At 33.1% G+C, this 18,311-nt stretch overlaps 1 protein-coding gene across 4 annotated transcripts in view; it reads right to left on the reverse strand.

Moving 5' to 3' along the window:
- Positions 1-18,311, reverse strand: part of ZCCHC7 (zinc finger, CCHC domain containing 7) — a 275,882-nt gene that overhangs the window by 18,077 nt on the left and 239,494 nt on the right. For all 4 annotated transcript variants that reach the window (XM_011970119.1, XM_011970120.1, XM_011970117.1 and 1 more), the window contains one exon: positions 13,054-13,089. In XM_011970119.1, the coding sequence (XP_011825509.1) occupies positions 13,054-13,089 (36 nt within the window). The remainder of the gene's footprint in view (positions 1-13,053; positions 13,090-18,311) is intronic.

An 18,311-nucleotide genomic window follows, 5' to 3' on the forward strand; every position in this document is an offset into this window, starting at 1 on the left:
TCATTTTACATAACCCTTTTTTCTGCATGAGTAGTTAGTGTGGAATGAATGAATGAATGCCATTAAAACAGTTAATCATTATCTGGGACACTGGCCTTACTCCCTTCACTACTAGGAATCTCCATGACAAAGGCCAAGAGCTAGAGTTGCCTCAGTGTCCTATTTCTAACAGTAATTTTTTATGCAAATGAACCTGCTGGGCATCTCCCTCTGTGACCTTCAGCTGCCCTTATCTAAACTGACTTTGATCCAATGAGGGCTTGCATCTAGCTGAAGCTCATTACTATATAGGATATGTAATCAATTTCACTAATTAAAGGGTATTTTCTATTCTGTGAATGCAAAATGGATTTATTTTTATAATCACACATATGCTTAAAGACTACACTATGTGTTTCTATTTATTAATCCAGTTTGCTATATGAACATGTATTAAAAAGCAAATATATTAAATACCTGAGGTAAATGCATTCATAACCAAATGTAACACTGAGAAAAGTAGAGCTTGGCTCCAATCTTACTGACTAAATCACATGTGCATAAGCATCTCTTCAATCAATATGATTTTCATGTTTGAGAACAACCTTATTCTCTCATATTTCCAAATCAATTTATTCTTTCTATAAACTCACTAATAGGACAAGCTTTATCCCAATAGTCATGTATCTAAAAAACCTAACCCAAGTAATCAAATAGGACTTCTCAAGAAAATGTTACCCCAAACCAAAAGCTTGTCATCATATTCAAAGTCTATTAGTTGAGGTGACGTAATAGCATCATTTTGGAATTTGAGTAGAACAAAAGTTTAAATTTAAAATATACCTTTCTATTTCAAGATATTGCTTTTCTTTTCTTTTCGAGACAGAATCTTACCCTGTCGCCTAGGGTGGAGTGCAGTGGTGTGATCTTGGCTTACTGCAACCTCCACCTCCTGGGTTCAAGCGATTCTCCTGCCTCAGCCTCCTGAGTAGCTGGGAGTATAAGCACCCGCCACCACGCCTGGCTAATTTTTGTATTTTTAATAGAGATGGGATTTCACCATGTTGGCCAGGTTGGTCTCAAACTCCTGACCTCAAGTGATACACCTATCTCGGCCTCCCAAAGCACTGGGATCACAGGCGTAAGCCAACGCACCCAGCCAAGATACTGCTTTCTACTAGCTACTCTAGAAATCAGACATACTTTTCTAAATTTTTATTTCATTTTATAAAGAGTAGTCAGGGAAAGAAGAATGTATACTTTCCCTTTCCTTTGGGATTGTTTAAAATATGAACACCAACAGAATTGTAATTAGTATATATCCAAGGGGTAGGAGTGGGTCTGGAATATCTGGGGCCTAAAGGAATCAAATAAAGAAACCTAAAAGTTAGGCACACTGTTTTATAATGAACTGAATCAAAGCAGAGGCTGTGAGACAACAAAGATGATGCTGTATTACAAAAAAGCCAAAAACTGTTCCCTTTCCTCCCTTTAAGGTGTTTTTCTGAGTGGATCCTCACACCTAGGACCTGAACTCTAGGCCTACTTCAACTGTGGTTTTGGACAAAGTCTTCCATTTGTATACTGTTCTGGCAAATATTCACAGTATTAACTTCCCCTTCAGGAATACTAGGAGGAATTTTCTCCAAGCTAATGGCTTTAGAATTATTTTAAAATAGTGTTTCCTCTATGAAGTTTTTACAGCTTTTATTTTTTCTTCGTGAAAAAACAGAATTCCCTGTATTCTAGTGGACATTGTTACTAATTTTCCTCACATGTTAAAAATGGCATTAAAAGTACCATGTATATCATATATACATAATATTTTTATGTGTTAAAAAACTATGTCATGTACCCAACAGACTCCCAATCCATTGGGTAATTCCTTAATTAGGCAGATTTTTGAAACATGTATTATGTACACAACAGACCGGAACGCCTCCTTTGGAGCATTTTCTAGTCTATCGGGTGATTACATCATTAAGCCACACATGCTACGTAGAAAAAATCCTTATGAAAATTCATGAAAAAATGTACAGCCCATCATTAGCACGCAGCAGACATGTATGCTTTTGATATTTTCTCTGCTTAAAAAAAAAAAAACAAAAAAACACAACTACATGAAGTAATTAGTCCAGGTCATGAAAACATGGGAAAGGTACCAGACACTGGTGAAAATAGTGAAAATAAAAATAGTAAAAAAAAATGCATCTCTCATGGTTTACCTGAGAGTAATTTGCCTTACTGGAAAAAAGATTCTTAAAGAGTGTTCATTTGAACTGCAGAATAATGTGTGTTGCTTTAGTTATTTGATATTTCCTGTATCTCTGTAACTTCCTCCCTACTTCTCTTTTGGATACACTGAAATTTTAAAAACCAATGGGTTGAAAGGTTGCGGATGATCAATCATTCAAGGCCTTGCACTACTTTATGTTTGTATACTTATGTCTTCATTTTATGTAGTCAAGAGTGCAAGGAATTACATAATTATATCTTTTTCAGTAAATCAAAACTACATTAAAGTAACGTAAATAGATATAAAATGTTGGCATAACTTCCAATAGTGAAAGGGTTATATCTTCACAACATTAACCACTATGCAAAATCTAAAATATAATATATTTGAAGACTAAAAACAAGCATGAGTTTTATAAAAATGAGCTATTAAGCTTTTTAATTTATAACCTTTCTTTGTGTAAATGGGACACTCCCCCTGTCAAAACAACCCCACCAACAAAAAGAAAACCTCAGTAAGCAGAGAACAATGAACATATGCAACACAGTAAGGATCAGAGTAATTCACTTCCTGAATGCTCCAAATCTTTGTGGCTTAAAAACCATCCCAATTTTCTCTAAAGGTAGTAGCATTTATTCATTGGGCCATAGCTAATTTTACATGGAATGCAAAAATGTTAGTTTAAGTTTAATATACCACCCTATTTAAATATTTCCAATGTAGCTCTCAAACTGCAGAGCTATCCCTCTGTCTATTTTAATTTTAAAGTAAGTTAGCAAAGGCTTCCTTCTTAATCCCCAGAGACTACCTACATAGTGACACAAACGCACAAATTTATGACAGCAACATAAATGCTCTTCTGAAGTAATGTGCAACATTAAGTGAAAATCGTTTCCTGGAAAGATATTATAGGTATCTATATTTTATTTGCCATCTTAAACATATCTGAGTCTTTATGGCCTTATTTTAAAAATGTATTTCCTTTTTATATTTCCTGGTGCAAATGGACTGCATAAATAAGCAATGTGCTATGAGGCTTCAGACCAGCCGATAAAACCTTTCAATTTTCATGCCAGCTTCTTCTTTTGTAATTCAAATCCGCCTGGAAACTGGCAGCTCTGAAAACTGAAACAAGCACTGCCACAAATACCTTGTAATGCTATCGACCTTGTCTGCCCATGCAGTGAGAAAGGGGGATGCGTATGTGTCTGCAGCCATCCAGATAACACAACTCATTTTTTTTGGGGGGGTGGGTGGGTGGGATGGGGTGGGGATAACAGAAGCCAGCCCCAGACTGTGCACCAAAAGCAGTCATTACCAGGCGAGCTGGAGAATAAGTCTCTTCAAAATACACAGTGCATTTAAAAACCATATATGAGGCTGAGCCACTGCTGTCATTACCAATTTTAATTTAGCTCCTTCAGTTTGCCAGCCAGATAAACTCTTTAGTGCTGTTTTTTAATCTATTTGCCACATTTTATGTTTAAGATTATAGTAATATGGACAGAAGAAGGAATCACTTTTAGGGGAAATAAAGAAATAGATCCGCTTATCGGCACCCATCAGAAAGTTCATTAATCAGCCAGGCTTTGTGCCCTCTAAATTGAAAGGTTAAATAATCCTCTCAGGAATATTTCTCGGCCCCTCCGCCAATTGTCCGGAGAGGAGCTGCCATTCATAGCATGCGGGATCGGTGACAGGGTATCTTACCACTGTTTGGACCCCAAACAATGATGGACAAATGGCTTCGTTTACAAAGAAACCATTTAGTACGTGGATGGAGAAGGACCACAAGCTTTGATGCAGGATGGAGGGATGAAGGCATGGAGACAGGATGTAGGGTGAAGGGACAGAAAAGAACACATAAATGTGTAAATCTATGGACATTTTATCTGAATGTTTATTGGGTTAGACTATAAAGCATAGGAATCACACTAATACACGTCTTCCAACCATACGAAATGCTTAACATATTCAAATCTGCTTCTATATTTTGCATGTGATTGTACATGAACCTCAACAAAAAATTATAGAATAATAGAATCATACCTCTATTATGTTTATTAGCTAATACACAGGGGATCCAAATAAACCCCAAGATTTTCATTTTTACCATAACTCCACATGACTTACAACATATGGCCCTCCCACCACCTGCCATCCCAACTCTGCTTATTCCACTGTAATACTCTTAACCATGGGTCACAAAGACAGGGAATTCCACAGCTGCAAGGACCTGTTAGAAGGGGGAAGTAATGTTCTTTTGCTTTTACAATATGTTCCATCTTAGCCTCTGCTTGTCTTAAAACAAGGAGCAAACATGAAATAGGAATGCTCTTTGAAAGAATACAAATTGCATGTACTGATAAAGTGCTTAAGTTTGAGTTGCCTTTTTCACTGGACCTATCTGAGAATACAGTTGGAAGTCTGCAGAACTGACCCAGCTCTTATATCACTACATTTTGCTAGGAAATCAGGCTGGTTTTTGGCATTAATCATGTGAAGGCATAAAGTAGTTTTACCTGAAGTGCAAAAAACTGATACACTATTTTGTTTCATTTCTTATCTGATTAACATAAGCCCTCTACCCCTAGCAGAAAGATTCTAATTGGGGTATGTTTACGTTTGGGTGAATTTTTCAATTTCATATTATTCTCATCATTTGTATAGAGAGCAAATATTTATATAATTTATTTGCTTATGATAGAGAACTATATTCAGATGGTACTGAAGTTATCACTTAAGAATCATACATTTATTAATATATATTTTCAAAGTGATATTGCATTTTTCTGATACATATTTTATACAGTCATTTTCATTAGGAAAGGAAGTAGCCTAAATGGAAAAGAATAAGACAAGTATAAATTATTAGAAAATGAAAACTGAGGAAACAATTTTGTCAACAAAAGATTCACTTCAATAAACATAAGAAGGAAACATTCTTAGGAGACAGAGTAAAGAGGTCCTTAGGAATCTCCTAAGGTTGGGCAGAAGGCATTATAATAATCTGAGTTTGGGACATCAGTCCAGAGGCCACCTCTACAGGTCTAAGATGCCTTTGGGTTTGCCATAGTACAGCTTGCATAGTGTTTAACACGCTCTATCTGTCAGGTATTGTACTTTACATTTATCATCTCATCATATACTTACAAAAATCCTACAAGGCATTATCCCCATTTTTCAGATGAAGAAATTGTTAAATATTTTAACTATGTTTGCACATTTAGTATATGAGGAAAGACTCAGACTCTGAACCACAGTCCAGTCCCAAAGCTGGCATTCTTTTCTCTACTATGATTAAAAAAAAAATGCTACCTAGTAATTTCCTCAGAAATTTGCTTGCCCTTCTGGCCCAATTGTATAGCACAGTTTTCTAAGGACTTTGGTAAAAACAGGGAGGAAATGTACAACTGTAAACAAAGGAAATGTGAGAGAGCCAAGAAAACAAAATTGATATTGTATAAACAAAGTTAAGACACAACCCAAAACTTAGTTCTCCTAACTGAGTAAGAATGTGAGGTAATCCACAAATCAATATAAAGGAACATATTTTTGTAAAATGGATGCATTACAAAATTGTAAAGATGATCTTATAATTTATCAAATTGATTCAGTTCTACATGATTATTGAAAAATGAATGAAAATTATCTAGTAGCTTTATTACCAGTTGATACACACATGTGCATTCCTTTTACAAAGCTAATACAAATTTCTAAACACTCACTTTAAATAATTCTTGTTTTGAAATGTGAGCTATCTATGTACTGGTGTACCAATTAAGGTGAAGTTCTAATTTAATCCCAAAGACATTAAACATTTTTTTTGTTAAATGCTTTCTAAAGAGGTAACATATTTCTTCATTTGTTTTCGGTATTTCTTAAACACCAGAGCTGTTGGTCTTGGAGGACCATTGCACCAACCTCAAAATAGCTGGAAGAAAATACTTATAAATGTACCAAAAAAACCCCACACATAACTCCCTTGAATTTCTGATATATAGGGATCAAATGACTAATAAATTTTAAGTCTAAAATCTGACTGATTTTTAACAATAATTCATTAACTTTTAGTCACTGAAAAGACTGTGCTTTTGAAACCTTAAACTTAAGTTTATCACTACAACTTATATCATAACATAAAATATAACACTATTTCAGAGAGACTGTTCATGTTAACAAGTCAAGGAATCTTTTTAGGAGTCTTTTCCTGCAGATTATTCAAACGATTGATCCAAACCCTTAAAGGTTATGGTTGATTATGATTGTAACTAATTGATTCCTAAATACTTAAGACCTTTAGGAATTACGGTAATCTACCATGTTACTCACATGCATGACTACCAAAATGAATGTCTAATACAAATATCATTGGTCTAGTATATTTTATCTACATTTACTGTTGCACTGAAATGTCCAGAAAAGACTATGGCAAGTATGATCACTTGGAATATAATTAATAAATGGCATGAAACACCTGTTCAAAGCACATATGCGAAATAATCACTTGAATATGCTAAAGTTATCTACATAATACTTCTACACTCTTTATGTGTATGTAACATGACAAAGAATTGGCATCGCTCAACACTTAAGATTTAAAAACTATAATTTATTATATAGTTACTGTACAATGATAAACTATTAATTTTGGAAAATCTAAGACTATTTGTTTATATTTATATTCATTTTTGTTATAATAGGGTCACTCTTTCAAAGTGCAGAGTTACAAGTAAAAAGAAATGTAGCTTTGCCCCTGAGCAAGGATGACACACAAATTCATGAAGTGTTCCATTAATTTTTTTAAAGAAAGAAATGTAGTTTTCTTTGAGATTATATGAATACTGTGGGTTTTAAAAAGGATTTTTGAAGTGTTATATATGTTAAAATAAGAAGCACTTAGAAATGAAATTTAATTACCACAGTATTTAATAATCAAGAATAAACTGCCCCTATAATGACTAACTATAATTCCTTTTTAAGTAATGCCGAACACACGAGGAAGAGAGGAAAGGGTAATAAAAAAAAAAAGTCCAAACGTGATGCTCCATTTGTCATCCTCAGGATAAACATTTGTTAACAGATAAGAAAACAGATGACCACAACAAGTACTTCTTTACATTTTTAAAACAGAAGTACAACTTTAAGGCCATATGAGAAATATTTAAGTCCTAAACATACTGGTCTTTGCCCCTAGCCACTAGGGGCAGGATTAAAAAGCACAGGGACTTTTTCCGTCAAATAAAGAAAGGAAGTCACTATTTATAGTAGAACTTCAGATTCAATTATTTGATTATTGAACAACATCTAATATCTAAAAATATGAGCCAAATTCATGATGACTAATGAGTAGGTCATTAAAGATATTTAGAAGATGGCAAAAGCACAGCTGCTTCTATGCCAAAACATTTATGATAAATCTTTCTTAAATTGTGTGAAGGCTGCATACTTCTCATTGCTTCATTATCTGAAACACTTAAATCTACATTAGGATTACCATCATAAAGTACTTGATATTATCTAAATATATTAATGCAAGGAAAAAACTGCAAAATACGCCATATTGATTTCCCATTTAAACCAAATTAGTATTTGCATTAAAATACTGAAAATCAAGTAACTTCAAACTTCAGAACTGAAGGAGTGAACACTTCAGTATTTCTTTGTAAAGAAGAAAATACTAAGGTTCTCTCAAGTGCTCCAATAAATATAAATTACACCTAAATCTAAATCATCTTATTCTATCTCCATTCAAAAATAAATATGCATACATGCAATTTCTAAGTATCTGTGGAAATGTTATGTGAGGAAAAATAACATATGCATTTATAATTCACAAAGTTCATTTTTCCCCCTTTCCTTTACAGTAGCTTTAGAAAATTGCCTTTTGATGATTTAGCAAATTGTATTTATTTTTAAAAGAATCTCATTTATTGAGATTGATAATTCCAGGTTTCATTTGCTTTGAAATTGCATTTTCCAATGATAAGTTCTGGGAAAATGTGGTTCCACATGCCAGTGAAATAAAGATTAAAAAAAAAATCAGTTGACTTACTCTGTAAATGTAGTAATTTATCGCTCCTACTAAACTCAAAATATGAGAAGATTGAAGTAAAAATTATTAGGATAATTTTAACAGCAATTTATTTAAGAACAAGACAAGTATTTAAATAACATAAAACTATTCATATAAATTTTGTATTTGAAATATCTTTAAAAATTTTAGTCATTCTCCAAATGTATTTTCTATCTCTGTTATCAGAGATGGACTATTACAAATTATCGATGCTTATTAAAAAAAAAAAAATTTGTTATTCAGACACCAAGAAACTCAAAAGATAAACCAGTCTGATTTATTTTGTAGTACTATAATGGAAAGATGGCCCTGAAGCACTACAAAAGAGTCATGTGCCTTCTGAATGATCAGAGCACAATCACGTTCACCTCAGTAGTATTTAGTACTAAGGGCATTTTAAATGAAAACTAAACCTCTGACAATTTGACAGAGATGTAATGTCTCAATAGCAACACCTGGTCAATCAAAACATTAAAACAGCAATACCAGATACAGAGGAAAAAAAACCTATAATTTACACAAGAGTATTTCTGGTTCTTGAGGAAGTGGGCAAAGTGAGTTGAACTACGAAAACAAAAGCTTCCAAAATGAACTTATAATGTATTAGCTTATGAAAAGCTATGTGTTAGGCCTCAAAAATGGTACCAGTAAAAATGGTGCTTAGATAACTCCAAAATCTAATTTTGGGGTTATTTAGCATTTTATAAGACAACAATATGTAACCAGTTCTATTATCTTAAACACACCAAAGCGCACACAGAGAAAAACAGACCTATCACTTGATATCTACTGTGCGGATGGGGTTATTATGGTTTTTACAGATCTGCTTATGTAGCCAAGGACCTCTCAGAAAGATATTTAGGAATCCCAACATATATCCAATTAACCTCGAAAAGAAAAGATTCTGGCTGACTTTTTGAATCTCTTCATTTCACATTTTAAGTTATTTTAAAAGAAAAACATTCCATATTAGCATTAGGCAATTAGAAAATTATCTATCCTATCTTACATCACAATCTCAGGATAAAGGCTTTTGCATAGATACAGTCTCAGAACCAAAACCACCCTCTTATTCCTTCTGGACTGTAAAACATAGTTCTAGAGTTAAACCCAAATCTGTTGACATTTAGGGGTACCCACTATGTAGTATGGCATAGAATGCTTTAGAGAATAACATTCTCACTCAGTATAAAACTCCAAACTGTGAAAACACAAAAAATACATTTCTAAATGGGTATTTCCAGGTAAGGACAGAAAACTAAGTGGCAAAATGAAATGTAATATTGTTACTTACGGTTTATAAGATATACTCTGACAAACTGTGGCCGTAAGCCTTTACTAGGCCAGAAAGGAAGGCAAGCACACTCACTTCTCTACTCTTCTCCATTTCCCAGATAACAAATATTCTATTTTTTGAAGTGTAAATTCTAGGCATTCAAAATATTATATATAAAAAAACAAAGCTTAATTCTTCTAAAGCAGTTACATTTGCTTCCTGCTTAAATCTTCAGTTGAAATAAAAGGCAGTAGGGTTTGAAATACATTTTAACAATGCACACAAAGAAATCAAATGCAAAATTAAACATAAAAGATGCATTGTGCTTTTCGGTTCTTAACACATACAGCCCTCAAATAGCAAACTCCTGGTTACTTTTTAAAGTAGATTAAAAACAAGATTAACCAAATGTCCAACTCATGTCAAATCATAGCCTCTACTAGTTAAAAATTCTGTTGGCTGTAAAACTCTGTTGGTGGCCATATTGGCCCAGGATTTTTAATATAAATGAGAGTAGAAATGACAGGGGGTGGGGGAAGGGACATTCTTTCTTGAATAGTTAAAGAGGGAAAATTTTTATCTAGAATTAGTTATTTGAAAGATGAAAAGGAACATTAAAAGTCAGCCTCTACAAAAATCTGAAAATGTAGCAGAAATGAAAATACAAGAAGTTATATTATCAAACATTTAAAAACATTCTAAACATTTTTGAAGGAGGTAAAAATATTAACTATTTGAGGAAATTATGTAATTGTTAAATAAAAACAATATTTTTTTCTTTTTTTATGGTCTCCAAATTGATAAAGACATTAAATTATATAATTTTAGAATCATTAAAACATAAAAAGATGGTGTCATCAGATGGTTGTTAGAATATGGATGTTTGTGTGTATGTAGTCTTTTTAGTTTTATTAGCATGCACCCTTTAGAATGATGGTCTTTAGCTTTTATTAATGTAGTCAAGTCTAGCTGATTAAAAAGCTATTATATTCATATACAGGTTGTTGAAGATATTTCATTTTATTTTTCTTGAAGTTGTTGAAAATAGTGAACACTTCTATAACTTTCTTCTTAGTTCTGAAAGTGTTTTAAGGAATTTTTTATTTGGAATATTTCAGAAGTCCACTAGTAACAATCAACTACACCACATTTCTTATATGTTTGAGAAACAATATTCTATTTAACCTACAGACTTTTTTGATTTTTAAAGAAAATGATTCCTGGGTGAACATTAACTTACTATTAAAATTTAAGTTGTTCTATAAATGATCTTCTAGTTGGGAGGCACATAAAAGCAACTGTAAAGCTCCCAAATATAAACATTTCCAAACTGGATACTAATCACATTTCCCATCATTTGGGATAAGAAATCTGACAATTTTGGTTAGAAAAAATAATTAATCAATGCTTAAGTGCAGAAAGCTCCAGAGTTTTAAGCAGACTGGTTGAAATGAATAAGTAGTAATAATTCTAACCAAGGCTTCATTACTTGGTCATTGCGCTGACTGACTCAACATTCATGTGTGAGGGCTACTAGGAGTCAATAGATGGCAGTCCATCGCCTAGTAAAAGAGCTGAAGATGACTAAAATCACCATGCATCTTGTTTTTATTCAAGGTTGAATATTCCTTCATTGCATACATTTGGATATTGTCCATATACTGATAATTTAAATACTTAACTATTTTATTTTAGAGACACTGATATATGCACAACTTCATAAACACGTTAGTTTTATATTTATACTTGCATAGTAAACTCATTATTAATTTCAACTTGATAATTTATAAACTGTGATGGCAACTTCAATATTATTTTTTAAAAATTAACGAGGATTCCAGATTGGAACAAAGTTTTCAAATTGAATTTGTTATACCTATAAATAGAATATATTGTAATTCCTTAAAAAGTAAATTTATTTTGTTTTCATTTATTTTTTCCTAATGATTCTTTTTAAAATTTATGTTTCTGAACAGCTAAAATATTAAGCAAACCATCAAATATCTGTTATATTGAAACAAATTTTTACCCTTTAACTACAGGTATATAAAAGAACACAGGTGTAAATAATCAAAAGAGCAGCTTTAAAATCATACTTCCTACACTTCAAGATTGGAATTGTTTAAATTAAGGGAAAAGCTGAAATAAATGCAATGTCAAATCTACAAGGATATTACTTTATACGGTTACAAAGAGTAGCTCTGTGATCTCAAAAAGTGTAACACATATAATTAGATTCTAATTAAGCTTAGGCTGTAAGGATTTCACTATGTTAGGATAAAAAACTGCTATATAAGCACAAACTTAATGTATTCAGATGAATTACATCTGTAACATGTATGTGTAACATACATGGGTATGTATATATTTTTGGGTATAACATGTTAACAAATCCTAATTTGAGATTTGAGGAATACTTGAGGAGTTACAGCTTTCTACTGAAAATCTTTAAATAAATTAAATGGTAATCACAAAGTGTGAAAACAAATCACCTTATATAATTTATGGCCTCTTGGGCCTGTAACAGACAGACAGGTAGTTTGAGTCTACTTGTTGGTTTACTTTTATTTCCCTAAGGAGAATGATAAGAAGAAAGTCATGTTTTGAAAGAACTTTGCCCTTTGTATTTTTACAAGCTGTCTTTGTGTAAACAAAACTTTGAAATATGCTAAACCTTAAGAAACAATGTTTAACAACTTTTAATTAATATATATTATGTTATATAACTGTAATAACTAAAAGAATAATGGTCTGTTGCTTCGCACAACATATTTAATACAGTAAAAGAAGTGAGTAGTAAGGCTATGGTGAATTATTGAAATGATTTAAGCTGAACAACATTAAAAGTAAACTAAATTCATAATATTGAGCACCAGTCAATTAGATTCTCTAGCAAACTATATTTTCTGCTTCTACTTAGCCTAAAATCATAATAAAAGGAAACCAGGAATTGAATCATTTGAATGGTATTAAGCAGATATTTTTATACATTTTGAATAAGTCAAGAAGGGCTTAAGGATATGACAGTTGAATTATTCTATATGAAATATACACTAAGCTTTTTCTAGGTTCATTGAAAAAGATGAGTAACTGTTTCAGTAAAGGCAATTGAAGATACTGTGGACTGAATGCTTGTGGACTGTGGATAATACAACATTTAAAGACACTGGATTATTATTCTTTAAGGCTCCCAGTATACTTTTACCCTTTAGTTTAATGAATACAGTCTGGAAGACTAAGAGATACCATGATGTAATCATTAAATGATGTGAGTAATAAAAAAATCAAATTCTTTTAAGAACAGGAAGATAGGGTAGGGGGCAGTGGAAAAGAGAAAAAGTATATTATTGCTTTCTCAGTACAAAAACTCTTCAGATGTTTATTATCTTCCAGCAGAAGATGCTTGTCTATATTTTATGGTCAGCAGTTCAGAGAAGGGTAAATAGGCTAGGTCTTGGGGAAAATAAAAAAGGTGTTTCTACTCACCGTTAGGTGATACTGCCTCCAGATTTCTGTGCAAGCCTGGAAAATAAAAATATTGATCAGCTGGGAGCATGAAACAAGGTACTTTACAGCCTGTTGGTTTTGGCATAACCCAGCATCCACCGGTGTCGGTCACAGGAAAATAAGAAGCTTAACAGAAAGGGTCTGCATTTCAGCTTCAAAAACCTGGCTAGACAGTTTAATTGAATTTTACACTGGTTTAACACACTCCCTGCCATTGTCAGAAAGCCAGTAACAAAGTTTTCTCTCTCTTTTTCTTTTCAGGTTAGAAGTTTTGGGCACTAAGATGTGATAAAGAGCCATAACTCAGTTAAACTGATAAATGAACAGCAGTGGCCAAAATCAACAAAACTCACCAAGTACACCTTTTAAAACAACATTTTGAACTTTGGTAGTAAGATGGAAAACAATTTAATAGTAACTGCTTTAAGAAGACTTCATTGTTATTATATATTTGTGACAGCTGTTGGCATCTTTTACTGAATCACTTGGTGCTAAGTCTTAATACTCTATAAGAAAGAGAATTAAAAACAACAAGAACAAAAACGACAGCAAGAAACTAAAATCCAAAATGTCACATCTTTCCATATCCACATCTGTAGTGAGATCAACTTAAAAAAAACCCCAAAACCTCAATAATCTTGTAAAAGATATACTTACTGAAACTAGAATAGGTAACAACAAAAGAACCAACCAAACAAGCAAATATAAACAACAGCAGCAACAACAAAAACAGTGATTAGAATATATTTTCTTACGAATACATATATAAATCTTCTTATGCCTAAATTATGACCTTGTTAAGGACACTTTTTCTAACCAAGCTGCTTATGTATAGTTGATCAGTTTACCATCTTCTCAGGAGCAAAGAGTATGTTGTTTCTAACTATATAAATGATTTGAATAAATTAAAACACCAAGCAAAGGAAATCGTGATTCTGAAAGTGAATGGAAATTTATAGCTTTTGTTTACAGATGCATGCCTAGAGTAAGATTGTCTGAAATCTTTGTAATTTTTGACATCTCCTGTGAAACAACTCCTTACTTGATTTGTCATTCCTCTTTCATTTATTTTTCAAAGTATTGATAAGACTAACAAAAGTAATTCATACCATCTGAAAATATCATGGGTATGACAAGAATTTAAGAAACAACATTTGAATGCCAATACCTCTACTGATTATACCACCATAAGTGATTAGACAAAAAAGTAGATATGTTTCGACTATGCTGAAACATATCTATGGTGAAAAATTTTATCCTTTATGCATTTTAAGATTAACTTTCCTGTGTAATTTCCTATAGACAGTTGTGTAGACTGCTCCTATAGGAAGCAGTCTATATAGCTTTCTATAGGAAAGACTGTTTAGTGGTCAGCTTTCCAGTTTTTATGTCAAATTCCTGGAAACTATAGTGTCTTACAAAACAAAAAAAAACCCACTTATTATACCCAGTCATTTCTGGATGAACAACGTTGATGAAAAGACAACCATTTTTAAAAAGTAAAAGGCTGATTCACAAGACAAAGATCATGTTAGTACCAAATGTAGCCACAAACTTTAGGTTACAAAGGTTCTTAAGAATATATACAAAAAATACCTATTTTTATAAACATGTATGCACACAAAGATCTAATGTACAATATATCCTTAAATATTCATTTCCTACCTTCTATCATAAGCTTTTTGCTGTGTACATATAATTTGAGTTGGATTATTGTAGAAATAAGCAAGCAGTTATTTATACATTAGTTATGGATAGTTCTTGATTACCACAGTGTCCTCAGAATAATACGGTTGAAAAATTGCAATCACTGAGTTGTCATACACTGGCAGAATGCCACTCTACCATGTGACCTTTTCTTGTGTTGCAGCAATTTAGTAATAAAAGAAAGAATTACTTGGTTTTTGAACAATCATCTGATTGCTCTGTACATGAAGATGATGCCCGATAGAGAAAATTAGTAGTGAGAGACATGAAACTTCTTTTCATTTATTAGACAATAGTATTATAATTTAAAAAAAACTCCTACTTGACTATCTCATAAGTATTTTTACTCAACATTCTCATGCATAGTTTCATTTTGCTATTTTTTGTAACACCTATTTACATTTGAGGTTAAAAAGTAAACAAATATTTTTCATTTCAAACTAGGTGCCAATATAAGGCACACACCTTTATTTGTCACTATGTATCATCAATGAATTTTTAAAACCTTAATTTTTATTTTTGCTTGTTATGGGTTCAACTTTTTACCATTCCCTAGTCATTGCATGTATTTTTCTTCTTATCAAATAGAATGCCACAGCACCCAAAGGCATATATCTACTGCATGGAAAATTATATACCTACTGCATAAAATAAAGTAATTTCTAAAGCAAGAAGCTTACTATTACCACTAACTTTGGTCTAGTTAAAAAAATATTTAAAATGAATTATTAGTCGGCTATGGAACTCATCTAAGGTGCAAATTCAACAAACTATGAAAATACAATTGCATTTATTGGTTACCCTGGTGATCTCACCTTACTGGCACTTAGAGGGATGGCAACCCAAAGGGCCTCCTCAAATCACACAACTGAAAACATACGAAGTGTACTTGTACATCTGTTTTAGCAATGTGCTACATTGTTTGCCAACTTCTGCCCAACTAGTTTTCCCGTCTATTGTATTTTATATAATAAACCATACATAAATAACTGAGTGTTATTATTCATAAAATTCAAAGATGAATCAACACAGTTTGCCACACCAGATGAATTGAGAGTTTATACTGTGCATTTTGACCCATATTGAATTTTATCAGGTGCTAATTATTGTTTTACGAGAACAACGGCTTAGTGCATCTGTTGTTTAATTCCCACTTCCCTATTCTCAAATGTGAACATCAAAGAAAATAAAACACTCAATCTTAAACAGCCCCTGACAGCAGACCAAGACTCAAGTGCTCAATAGACAAGGCCCTTGCCACCAGTTCTCATATTTCCACAACAATGAACAAACACAAAAACAGCACTAAGCGGCCTTTCCTCCTCCTCAGCTCCCCTTGGCCAGTTGTCTGCCTTGTACTAGAGAGAGCCCTTGAACGCAGCCCTGCTGGGAACACAGCACAGGAGAAAGGATTAGCCTTACTAACATGCTAGCATTTGCAAAAGGGAAGAAAAAAACCCCCAGTACTGTATTTGGTATATGAATAACCAAAATGTATGAGCTGACAAGAGACCAGGACAGGCCTGTGGCTCCCCGGGAGAAAATGTAGCTGTGATGAGTGACAGGGCTTTCAGGAAATATGTTCACAATCACAGACAGTGAAGGCCATGACCTAGATCGTTTAAGAGCTTGTCTTGTCAAATTATCAAAAGCTTCTTCCTCTCTGAATAAAGAGTGACATAAGTGAGTGTCAGAAAGCTGCAGGCTGACAAGCCAAGCATACAATAACAGAATGCACGTCACATACATGCTGAACACCGCCACTGCTAGCGGCAAATCTTAATGAGAGCGCGGCCAGCCCAGGAGACTTGGGTCCCTGCTGGCACAGCTACTCATCTCACAAAAATCCTTCAGCTCCAAGTCAGTTAGGCTCTGACACGACAACTACAATTACGAAACACAACTTTTTAACAGAATCCTCTGGTGCTTTGTCAAAGCCTCTGTTGTTAGGAGCTGGCCCCCTCAAGTCACTACAGCAAAACAAAAGATTTAATAAAACAAGCAATATTCATTGATGGTGAATAACATAAATAAAGAATAAAGCGAGTAATTTAGTTTAAAATTTGTTGAATGAAAACACATGGCAAGAAAAGCATTCCAGTCTCTGGACTCAACCACCATCTTAACTGTTCCACATGCACACAAATATAAGTTTGGGTGCCGTCATTAAAAAGAACGCCCCTACTCTGAAGCCTTAAGAGCAGGCTCTTGATAGACTTATAGCTACCAAGTCATCTGATTGTTCCGATACTTTTGTAATCACTGGCATATACACTGTTCCTCAGCTACACAACATATTTATGCATCCTATTGTACATATACTTTGAGTATACGTGAAATATAATTTCTCCTAGAAGGAAAATTTTGAAAAGAACATCCTAGCATTTGCCATCAGTCAAAATTCCACATAAAGACTGCTCTGAGGTCTGAAATCACAGAAATACACAATTAAGATTCAAGTTTAAAGTTACTGTTTTAATAATGCTTATTATACTTCTATTCTGCATGAAAATTTGCCATTCTTGATAAAGAGGAGCTACAAACATACAGGATGGCAATGTGTATAAAATCTACATATTTTTTTTTTAACCAATCAGTATGGAAAGCCATGCGTTGGTCTTTAACTCTAAGCTGCCTCCAAGATGAACCAGACTTCATAAAATCATCTTTCCGCCAAGGTCAAATTTTAATCAATCCCTATACTTTTAATCCTCTGTAATCAGAGAAACTGACAAGCTTAATTTTTGGCTCAAAGATTTTTCTCTTTGATATTCTCCTCTTAACTTAAATACAGTTATGAAGGCACAAAGTTTATTAGTAGATTACATTTCAAGGTTACTTTCACAAATAGTTGCTAATATTTGTAGTAAATCTGCTGACTGATGACCTAAGGTAATGTAAAGTAAAACAATGTAAGAGCTAGTAAAATGTAGCATGATAATGTAGCAGCTACAATCAGAAAATCCAGAGCAAAAATGGCTGGATTCTAATCCAGCTATTCACTATTTTGGGCAAGTTATATATCTCTGTGTCTCAGTTTCGTCATAGATAAAATGGGGCTAACTGTACCTCCTCAAAGGACTGTTGTGATATTTAGCGGGTTGATAAGTATAAAGTCCTTAGAGCAATGCCTGACATAGAGCAAGTGCTCCATTGTATTAATTATTGTTACGACAACATCAATTTGGCACTCCCCATACTGCTGATGCAGAAATAAATAATGGAAATACTGGCATCAATAAAGTAGCTGAAATAAATTAATCTACTGCACCAAGGTCAACTCTTGGATGTGCCCAAACCTAGAAGAAACTCACAGTTTAAGTGAGCTGTTGATGAAGACATAATAGAGGAAAAAATTAAAAAATGAACAAAATGAATAAAATATAGATTTTAAGAAAATTCAGAAACATCAATAAGCACCTACTATGTGAAATGTACTTATTTTTACATCCAGCTGAAGTCTACTCAATGTTTTTATTTGTTAAAAAAACAGAAAAAATACTGGATCAGATAATCCTGATGTATTTTAT

The sequence above is a fragment of the Mandrillus leucophaeus genome, unplaced genomic scaffold (genome assembly GCF_000951045.1).
Source record: "Mandrillus leucophaeus isolate KB7577 unplaced genomic scaffold, Mleu.le_1.0 Scaffold929, whole genome shotgun sequence".
In the NCBI taxonomy this organism is placed as follows: Eukaryota; Metazoa; Chordata; class Mammalia; order Primates; family Cercopithecidae; genus Mandrillus; species Mandrillus leucophaeus.